Source organism: Mastacembelus armatus, chromosome 19, assembly GCF_900324485.2.
Source record: "Mastacembelus armatus chromosome 19, fMasArm1.2, whole genome shotgun sequence".
Lineage (NCBI taxonomy): Eukaryota > Metazoa > Chordata > Actinopteri > Synbranchiformes > Mastacembelidae > Mastacembelus > Mastacembelus armatus.
The window spans coordinates 13716637-13726479 of record NC_046651.1 but is presented as its reverse complement, the minus strand read 5'-3'; the positions used below and the strand labels follow the sequence as shown (position 1 = coordinate 13726479).

Below are 9843 nucleotides of genomic sequence, written 5' to 3'. Positions count from 1 at the left end.
CATTGTTGTGCCTTAGTATAAAATGATCAGTTGCTATTGATCAATAATTTAGACAAGTGCCAGATTATCGACAGGAAGACAAAATATGTTAGGCCGGCTATGTTTGAGAAAGCCCCCCATACACTCAATCACTGGAACAGAAATTGCTCCATGGTATACAATAACGCAGTGATGTTTCTTCCCCCCCTGCAGATCGATGCTAATTGAGGTCCTACATGATGAATGTATTCTGAAACATTTTTAACCCACATGCTGCTGAGCAGCAACAAGGGGGCCACTACTGAATGGTTTTTATATTTATTACTGTCTTTGCAGGTGAGACTGAGAAGTTCTTTTTTTCCATGCATTATGACACAGAGACAAAAGATGATCTACTTTGCATCATTTGCTATTTTGAGGCGAAACGATCATAATAACCAGCCACTTCCCACTTTAATTCTTGCTTAGAATATCAGCCAAATCTTGCTTAGTTTGGTCAAATGTGAGTACCTACTGTATGATATGCAGCCTGAGCTGCTTCATGAATTGAAATTTCAAGATTTACTTTATAACTAATGACACTGTGATGTCTCCTCTGAGGCACAGCAGTACAATATGATGATCAGCACAACTAACAGAAGGATGCCGGTCGATCCCTGAAGCCCTCCTAACACAACTCTCTGTTGGTGCAAATTCAGCTTGTGGACAGCACGCAGCAGATGGGGTAAACCATGCCATCAAGTGGAAAATAGACCTGTTGTGTTGTCACTGAGACAAGTATGTAGCCTTGCCAATCGGTCCACCAGAGGAGTAGGAGGGATTTTTAACATGTAGCTGCGGTAACAAGGGGATGAATTACTACTTACTGTGCATTCATTGCATCAGGTGTTAACAGAATTGTAAAGCATGTTTCGTTTTACAACAGACCTAATCAAATATTAAACTCTTTCTCTAAATCTTTGAAAAAAATAGGTCCTTGGGCTTTTTATAGACTTCCGACATATTTAACACTGTAGAGCATCACTGTGGTTCCTGAATCTACTCTAGTTTGGAAGTTATGCGGCCTCTCATACGACACAGTTAAACCAGACCAATATACCAACTCATTGCTGCCACCTTGTGTAAGTTTAGGTCATGTAGTCACTGCACTGAAGAGAGAAACCCCAACTACACCAGCGCAATACTCCTATGCTTCATATTTAAGGGAATTACAGGAGTCTTGGTTGCTTGTTCAGAGCAGTTTACAGATACAGGCCAACATCTTTCATTTATCTAGAAACATTTAAGTGTCCTGGGTCCCAGTTTTGAGAATTCTTCCATGTTAAATCTAGTAAAAACTGCTGAAACTTTGTCTTTGCTCCTTCACCTAACCAAGATCATGTTACTAATATAACTGAAAAATAAAAAGTATTCTTCAGTGAACTGAAAAATACTTTTTATAATCTTGGAATTCCATACTGACAGCTGGGTAGAACAACGTGTCAAGCAATTGCAGTAACAATAACCTGAATTTCCAAAGAGTTCATCATATTACAACATTTTCACGCCTCTTTATGCAGTGAAATATTGACAATCATTTTAGGTAGTACTGTATATTACAATGTAACATTTATTACATAGTTCACATATTGTATTACAGAGCAATCGCATTTCAACATAGGTGCTTTTTACAAAATTCATTCCAAAGGATAAAGGGAAAACAGTCATAATAAATAACTATTCTTATTTCCAAACCTTACAACCCTAAACAAGTATGCATTTATTAACAGTGTAGATTAAAGTGTCGCTTCACTCACACCAGAAAATATATTGTTCTAATTACCCTAGTACCATCTAGCCATGCACTTTTGGTGTTTTCAAACTGTTAAAACTGTTGACGATGAGGTCTATAAATTGTCAGCCAGGACATTGTTTCTGGAAGACACATGGTCAGCACCAAAATAAAACTGCATACACTTTTATTGTATTGTGGTGGAGCTGCTGAAACCTAGACCAAAAAAGCAAAGGCTAGACAAGACTAGTGGCAAGTAAAAAATGTGAGGATTTCAGTGAAATGATCCTTCAAGATGACACAAACATGCAGAATTAAATGTTTAATTAAACTCAAACATGTTTAAATGTTTCTAAATGAAACATAATGATAACTGTGTTTGACAATGCCATATACGAGTATACACAGAGTACTTTGTTCATAAACAAACACAACAATAAACTGTATTTTGACTAGAATTTCTTTTCTATAAAGAATTATTACAACACTGGATGATTAAGAAATAGTGCAGTGACATCTTTTGGACATGAGGCAGCAATTCTTTAAAGTACATGGCTTTTTTCAGAATTTTGCACATGTGGCATTATTTTCAGTTCCATTTTAATTATGCATCTTTGATCACACTCCCACTTTATTTAGCTGCACAACCTTGAGTACAACAAATCCAGGTCTTCTTGGATTGTCTTGGCATGCCCATGTTAAGCAGTTGAAGGTCAGCTGTGTTTTGCAGACACCTATATCCAAGAAAGACAAATGCTGATTATCGATCATCTGTCAATGACATTAATTGCTGCTCTTAATGGAAATATGCAAGATATGCAAGTAATAAACACAGTGATGTTGAGTTCTGGCCCTGTCTTGGATATAAATATGTCAGAAGCTTGTGCAGTGCTGATATTACCTACCTGTGCGCACTGGTTGAACAGACAGATTGCCCTTTGGCTATATTTGGAGATTGATAAAAGGAGCAAACCCCAGCACATCTTGAAGAAGTACCAGTGCCCTCTGTAAAGGTGGCTCAACATCTATCACTACATTGCGCTTCCGTAGAGGATCAAGGCTTGACTCTGTCACATTGTGGCAGTGATTTACCTTCAGGGATTGCAGCTTCGGGCAGTATTCTGCAAGAGTCCTGTGAGCACAGCATGCACAGGATAACATGGATGGGTGCATAAGGTGAGGTGAGGCAATGCATGTCAAAGTGTGGACATGGCACAAAGTTATTTGCATTGGACTTGAAATCAAGATATACCTGATGGACTGGTTCCTGACCCGCAGGCAGCCTGTCAGGTCCAGCTGCTCCAGGTCCCTGCAGTTCTTTGCCACCGCCTCCACCGACTCATCAGTGACATTGGCATTGACTGCCAAAGACAGAGACCTCAAATTCAAACACTTCAAGGCCAGGTAGCAGATGGCATCATCCTTCAGCTGGCGACAGGCAGTGAGGTCGACCGACTGCAGCCCCCCGCAGTGGTCAGCCAGGCTGCGTAGGGACAGGCTGTCCACCCACTCGCAGTGCGCCAGGCCAAGGTGCTGGAGGTACATGCAGCTCAATGACACAGCCACCAGGGAGTGGCGAGTGAGCCAGACACATCCGCTCATGTCCACTCTCTGGAGATGCTGGTTCTGACCAATAACTGGCATCAGTTCCTTGTCTGTCACCCATTCTGAACAGTTCTGAAGTGACAGGCTCTGAAGAACTTTGTTGTCCTTTAACATGGAGCAAAAGGCTTCCTTGGGAACACATGGCGCAACCTGTAATTATCACAACACAGTAAAAGAGCTCCTTTAACTCATACTGCAAGTATCAATTTAAATAGCAGGTTACCTGTATATATGAATAGCCTTAAAACACTAAATTCAGTTCTCTCAAAAAAGGGGTATATATAGTATTAAAAAGTATATTTAAACACAGACAGTAACATTAGCTGTATGTTTTTGTACATAGGGTCTGTCAGAGGACAACATAATCCTATTAAAAGCATGGGATACTGGTGCAAAGAGTAGACTGTGCATGCACGAGGCTTCATGTCATTATATATTATTACTATTTTTTGCTGTTATTAGTACTAGCAACAGTTATCCATTTTACTAACAACACTGTAGGCCTATAGGTAAATAACCTGAAACGCAACACTGAAATGTTTTGCAGTCCCACACTTCAGTTCATGAGGACTTACCCGGGACAGATCAAAAACCCTGCAGTTGGCCAGATACACCTGGATGAGGCTGTGGAACTGCTTGCTCACCCTCTGCAGGCTGACCAGCTGTTGTAGTGGCAAATAGCATAAAATATGTGGAACAAGTACATCCTCCCATGGCAGGTCCAGAAGATGACATCTGCTGAAGATTTGCAAACCTTGTTTTTTTTTTTCTTGCAAGTCAACTATGAAACTGCATGAAAAGCTTCAGCGGTTAAAGGGAACATTCCTAAATGCATTTAAATGGTAGCAAACGCTTTATTAAGCATTAATAATAGAAGTAGTTCATCTTTGCAACATGGGCCGTCAGCCTTGTCCCGGTAATATGTTAATAAGCTAAAGTTAGCTGCCCTAAATAAACTGGAACAACAACAACCGGCTACATTTCCTATTGACTTGGTTGTTGTTGCTATCACCGTTAGCTGAGAAGCTAGCTTACCGGGACCATAAATCCAGTTGTTTTTTTAAACTAAAAAACTCAATTTTAAAGACACTTACGTTCGCATCTTAGCTTCTTCATCCATTCTGAGCCGGTTATGTTATAGAGAGTTTTTAAGGACGTGTTCTTCTTCAAAAAACTGCCAAAATAACGTATTTCCCTTTAGCATCTTGTAAGCATTTGAGGTGTAACCCAAACCCAATGCTGCGTTAAGGGGCTGTAGGAAAAATATACATTAACGACGCGTGAATAATCACACAACGGTGTGTTTTATTTGGCTTAATTTTGTTATAAGACAACCAAGACATAACACATATATAAGACAACTCACACAAAAAACATTGATTCAATACAACATGAAACCTACACACAATGTACAATAATATACAAATGTACAAAGACTGCTGTGCCCGAGTTATAACATGCAGACATTGCGTTTAGGGAAGACGAAAAGACAAAGATTGATGGTAAATGTATATAAGTATAAATTATTTCAATGCATAATCTAGCCATGCTTTGTAGGCAGTGTTCTCCCATTCATTCATTCTCTTGGTAAAACACAAAGTGGCCCGGATTTAGACCACTTGTATTACTACTAAAAAAAAGTACATTGCAGCAACGTATTAATTAAATTGGTGGTAAATTGTCACCAAGGTATGTTATTTAAATGGCAGAGAGGTTGAATTTTACAGCGATTTTAGTCTACAATAAAAGTGTATGCAGTCTATAATTCTTACGAGTACCAAGTGAACGCAGCAGTTGTAATTTTCCTGGTTTACGTCAACGGTAACCTTAATGGTAATGTGCAAAGCTATTGGTTGGCTATAATGATTAGAAAATAACTGAAATATTTTATACAGGCCATCTATATTGTTATAATTGTAAATTTGCCAAAACTGGCTGATTTAATTTTATAAGTCACAATCAGCTGCCATCATTTACTACTCTTACTGGTATACATGTTTTAAACAACTTCAAACAACTCTCCTGCCAGCTTATCTCTGTCCAGGAGAACAATGAAGTCAGTCACGCTGAACAACTGCTGACCCATGAGTTGTGTTTCAGTGAATGAGATGAGCCAAAAGCATAGTTGAATGAACTCTCACTCTTGACTGACTGCAACACCATATACACCTAAAGTTACAAGCATGTCAGATAAATCAATCTATAATTTCTCTGCTGAGACCCTGGATGGGCAGCTGGTTCCACTCAGTGACTACAAGGGTAAGGCGCTTCTCATCGTCAATGTTGCCACCTTCTGAGGGTCAACAATAGAGGAGGTAATAATCTGCAAGAGCACTGATTGGTTACAGTATGATCGTATTATCTCATAACACATAATCCATGCAGTCATTTTTATTAAATTAATTTGGTTTGTGTCCTGTGCCCCCAGTATCACCGACTGAATGCACTGATGGAAATGTTTGGCGACCTCAACTTCACTGTCCTGGGATTCCCCTGCAATCAATTTGGTCTTCAGTCACCTGGTATGTAGAAACTTTTTAGTCCCCTACATTTATTTAACAGCTTTATTTTACTTTACAGGTTCTTTGGGCTTTACTAAAAATCAATGTCTTACTGGGGTCCTCTCAGGTTTCAGATGTGTCTGAGTTGTTATCAGTTCCACTACAAAGAGATCTGTCCATAGAGCTTCCCTGACAAATGATACTGAAAACAAAGCTATGAACATTTGCCTTATCGTTTTCTTAAGTCATGTGTACAAAGGCATTCGCAATAACTTTATGCTTTAATTTTTTCAGAGGTGAATCATGAAACCCTCAATATTCTGAAGTATGTTAGACCTGGTGGGGGTTTTGTGCCAAAGTTTCCTGTGTTTGGGAAGGTTGAGGTGAATGGACTAAATGAAGAACCTCTTTTCACCTATCTAAAGGTATTGTATTTGTTTTAAATAAATATATAACATTGTTGGTTTTTATTTTTAGTCATGTTTTTGCTTTTTCATTTTGTGTTTGCCACAGGAATCTTTGCCATTTGTGAACCCTGTTATTGGAGATATGAAAAAATTCTACTGGTCTCCAATAAAAGTTAATGATATTCGGTGGAATTTTGAGAAATTTCTCATCACTGTGGATGGCAAACCTTTCAAAAGGTGAAGTCATGAACCTTAAACTTAAAGTTAGAAACCAAAAAAGCCTTTATTAGGTTTTCACCAAGGTGTAATTGTAGGTTTAACATTTTTTCTTTGCTGTAGGTATGAACTTCACAGCCCAATTGAGAAAGTGGAGAAAGACATAGCAGAGCTTCTTTAATGGATTTTTTGAGTTTAACACTAGTGGCCGAGTGACGATCCCCCAGTAAATGCAACACATGCGGCTGAGCTGGATCTGATAGGAAGAAGAACAGGACTCAGAGCTTCAGTGCATTCACTCTGAGAACAAGTTCCTCCCAGCCACTAAAGGAGATTTCAAGTTAATGTCACACTTTTCTCTAATGTGATTGGTGTCCTCCACACAAAAATAACATTAATAAAATAATATAAAACAACCCTTTAAGTAGTCATAGTGGCTTTTGTCAATCCCTGTACTATTATATTATTTACTGATTGAATTTACTTTAACCATTGAGTTACTTATGAGGGTAGCACTGTGGATTGGTGGTTAGCACTGGTGCCTCAGAGCAAAAAGGTTCCTGGTTCGAGTTCCTGTGTTATTTATGAGTGACTACTATACTCAGTAGTGGAAGTAGTTCAATCCTGTAAGTAAAAATATCATTAAAAAAAAGGCAAAGTATTCAATTACAAGTAAAAGTAGTTCATTCTCAATCCTTACTACTTATGTAAAAGAAATATTGTCATCAAAATGTATTGAAGATAGCAAACTAAAGGAGTTTTGTCCTTGTGACTGACTGTTTTATTTATCATGATATTGTTTATATGCATTAACATGGAAGTAGCCTTTTATCGTTGTTGGTTGCAAGAGATGTAACTACTTTATAATTAGTTACGGGAATAGAGTTATTAGTTAGTTTATGGTGAATATATTCTTTCTCTTGCTATAAATTAATACAGCAGCTATGCCTGTGAAAGGGATCTCGACAGTGGCGATAGAATTGATCCTTACACCAACCCGTAGTTTCAGCTTTGCGCATGCGTATTTGTTAGCCCATCAGTCAGCAGCAGCCAGTAAACATGGCTGGTGTCGGTTTCCGACGGTGGGTTGAAGCGCTCTCTAAAGGGAAACGGTCTGGCATTTCAGCCCTTCTTTCGGGATGTAGATCGGGTCAGTGGTTTTTTAGATGTTAGTAATGTAGTGTAGTGAGTTTATGTCAGAATTTGTGTGAGAATGTAAAGTTTGAAGCCTTGAACGCACGTAACCTTGACATGCTAACATTTACTTGGGCTAGCTGAATAGCTACCGCTATTGAGTAGACACAAAACATTGTTTTTTTCTACATATGCAATTATGTTTCAGCCTCTGGCATGACAAAGGATAGTCTACCTGGTCCATACCCGAAGACCCCAGAGGAGAGAGCTGCAGCTGCAAAGAAGTATAACCTGAGGGTTGAGGATTATGAGCCATATCCCGACAACGGCGAGGGGTGAGCTTTATTTTGAAAAGATCTGTTATTCACATTAGTGTAAATGGTGCTTGTTATTCTGCAGTGTCAAATCTGAATGTCAAAGTAGGTGTGCAGGTCAGTCGTGGTTGTTTATCAAATGCACACAGTAAAATGGGTTTTAATCAGCTTTAAATAAGATGTTATACAGATAACTCTATGCTGTCGTTATTTGTTTTTTTAAGCTTCGGCGACTATCCAAAGCTACCAGACACATCTCAGCAAGAGAGAACCCCTTGGTACCAGTGGGACCACCCTGACCTGAGGAGGAACTGGGGAGAGCCAGTAAGATATTTTCTACTATTTGTTGTTGTGACATCATGTTTATACGCATGACAGATAAATTGGCTGGGCTGATATCATATGCCAATTTAAAAACAACCATCAGTATTGTTATTGCTGTATATTTCAGGTTTTTGCAGATTCACACATTTTACTCATAAAAACAAATGTCATACTTGCACAACATGTGTGATAGTTATTAGTGAGGCATGATAGTGATCTGTGTGTAGTCAGTACTGGCATATTGCCTGAGTGTGCTCTGTAATTTAAAAACAGCATCATTATTACTTTAGATTTTGCATTGTTTTTTCTACACTAAACAGTACCACTGTGCAATTACCTTTACACTTAGATGACACATTAAATAACTACTACAGGATGAAGTCCCCCATTGCCATTTTAGTGACTGTTCTCTGTCTGTTTTAAGATGCACTGGGATTTTGACATGTACACCAGGAACCGTGTGGATACAACTCCTAGCCCTGTGTCCTGGTCTTCTATGTGCAAACAGCTGTTTGGTTTCATTGGGTTCATGCTGTTTATGTTCTATATTGGAGAAAAGTTCCCAGCCTATCAAGCTATTGTAAGTACAGACCAGTGCTTGGATTTATATGCACAACATACTATTTTAAGGGAATGTGAAATGACATGAATAATTAATTGAGATTAAAAGAGGGAGGATGCCTGTCTACCGTTCTGGCTAGGTATGATCTGGTTTTTCATTTTTCTCATTTTCCTTCATCTGTGTTTTTTCTTAGCAACTAGTCAGAGTAAAAGTTGCTCAAATTACCTTCCTCTTTGGCTGACAGACAGAAGTATACTATAGAACATAACTGCTATTAAATATGGTGATAACATTATGAATAGATAATAAATCTCACCAATCATGTGTCATGCTGTCATGTGTCTCATCTGTCTGGGCTGATCACTGGACCCATTATCCCAATATAATTTAACTACTTTTAGCACATATTTCCATGTAACATTTTATCAGTGTAACTGTTATCTAAGGTCATTTTGTTAACTTACTTAAGGGAACTATCTTAGATAACTTGACAGTGAGTTATATACCTATCTGATAGATGTGTAAAACTGGTTTTCTTTTTTAATAAGTGTTTAGAGCATCAAAATGTTACTCAGATTTACAGCTGTTAAAACCTATAGAGACAGCCAAATAGATGCAATGTACAATATGATGACTTACAGCTTGTAGCTTTCTAGAGGAGTTTAATGAAAATAATAAAATATATGTCTTGCTAATTTTTGAATATTTTTTAATGTCACTCACTTGTAGTTTTGTGCCACTTGTATATAAAATCCTTTTAACTGGGTGCTTTATATAATAACATGCACATTTTAACGAAAGCATTTGCATCTGTTTTAGGGACCGAAACAGTATCCCTACAACAACCTGTATGTGGAGAAAGGAGGAGATCCTGAAAAACAACCAGAGGAAGTCAAACATTATGAAATCTAATGACTAAAAGTTTAAACCTACTTCTGTGTATATATATTTCCTTTAAAATAAATAATTAAATTACCCGTTAAATTTCATGTTTGTGTGGCTTTTTCTTTTGTGTGTATGGGAAAAATGT

At 38.1% G+C, this 9843-nt stretch overlaps 3 protein-coding genes across 5 annotated transcripts; 2 read left to right on the top strand and 1 right to left on the bottom strand.

The window, feature by feature from the left end:
• Positions 1 to 2059: 2059 nt before the first annotated feature.
• Positions 2060 to 4609, bottom strand: fbxl15 (F-box and leucine-rich repeat protein 15). 3 transcript variants are annotated; one of them, XM_026314738.1, is made up of 5 exons: positions 4450 to 4609; positions 3931 to 4093; positions 3003 to 3505; positions 2843 to 2882; positions 2060 to 2484 (listed from the first exon to the last, which is right to left on the bottom strand). In XM_026314738.1, the coding sequence occupies exons 1-5, from the start codon at positions 4473 to 4475 to the stop codon at positions 2464 to 2466; spliced, it is 753 nt and encodes a 250-aa protein (XP_026170523.1). In that variant the 5' UTR covers positions 4476 to 4609; the 3' UTR covers positions 2060 to 2463. The 3 variants fall into 3 exon arrangements, with proteins under 3 accessions (XP_026170523.1, XP_026170522.1, XP_026170521.1); XM_026314737.1 differs by having other exon boundaries at positions 2656 to 2882; positions 3931 to 4090; positions 4450 to 4608; XM_026314736.1 differs by having other exon boundaries at positions 2656 to 2882; positions 4450 to 4607.
• Positions 4610 to 5372: 763 nt separating this feature from the next.
• Positions 5373 to 6692, top strand: LOC113135643 (glutathione peroxidase 6). Its single transcript, XM_074933701.1, has 5 exons — positions 5373 to 5670; positions 5784 to 5877; positions 6151 to 6281; positions 6370 to 6500; positions 6603 to 6692. Exons 1-5 carry the CDS (start codon positions 5539 to 5541, stop codon positions 6658 to 6660), a joined length of 546 nt encoding a protein of 181 aa, XP_074789802.1. The 5' UTR covers positions 5373 to 5538; the 3' UTR covers positions 6661 to 6692.
• An 810-nt stretch (positions 6693 to 7502) lies between these two features.
• ndufb8 (NADH:ubiquinone oxidoreductase subunit B8) lies at positions 7503 to 9802 on the top strand. Its single transcript, XM_026315560.1, has 5 exons — positions 7503 to 7629; positions 7822 to 7948; positions 8152 to 8251; positions 8676 to 8831; positions 9633 to 9802. The coding sequence occupies exons 1-5, from the start codon at positions 7539 to 7541 to the stop codon at positions 9723 to 9725; spliced, it is 567 nt and encodes a 188-aa protein (XP_026171345.1). The 5' UTR covers positions 7503 to 7538; the 3' UTR covers positions 9726 to 9802.
• The last annotated feature ends 41 nt before the right edge of the window (positions 9803 to 9843 follow it).

What these genes read in the sequence shown, in the direction of transcription:
- fbxl15 (XM_026314736.1), bottom strand. Translation starts at nt 4,475, where the DNA reads ATGGATGAAGAAGCTAAGATGCGAAC. An exon ending in GAAGAAGCTAAGATGCGAAC is followed by an intron (nt 4,094 to 4,449) that starts GTAAGTGTCTTT and finishes GCAAATCTTCAG; the next exon opens with CAGATGTCATCTTCTGGACC. An exon ending in GGGTTTTTGATCTGTCCCGG is followed by an intron (nt 3,506 to 3,930) that starts GTAAGTCCTCAT and finishes TGATAATTACAG; the next exon opens with GTTGCGCCATGTGTTCCCAA.
- ndufb8 (XM_026315560.1), top strand. Translation starts at nt 7,539, where the DNA reads ATGGCTGGTGTCGGTTTCCGACGGTGGGTTGAAGCGCTCTCTAAAGGG. An exon ending in GGAGGAACTGGGGAGAGCCA is followed by an intron (nt 8,252 to 8,675) that starts GTAAGATATTTT and finishes GTCTGTTTTAAG; the next exon opens with ATGCACTGGGATTTTGACAT. An exon ending in TCCCAGCCTATCAAGCTATT is followed by an intron (nt 8,832 to 9,632) that starts GTAAGTACAGAC and finishes CATCTGTTTTAG; the next exon opens with GGACCGAAACAGTATCCCTA.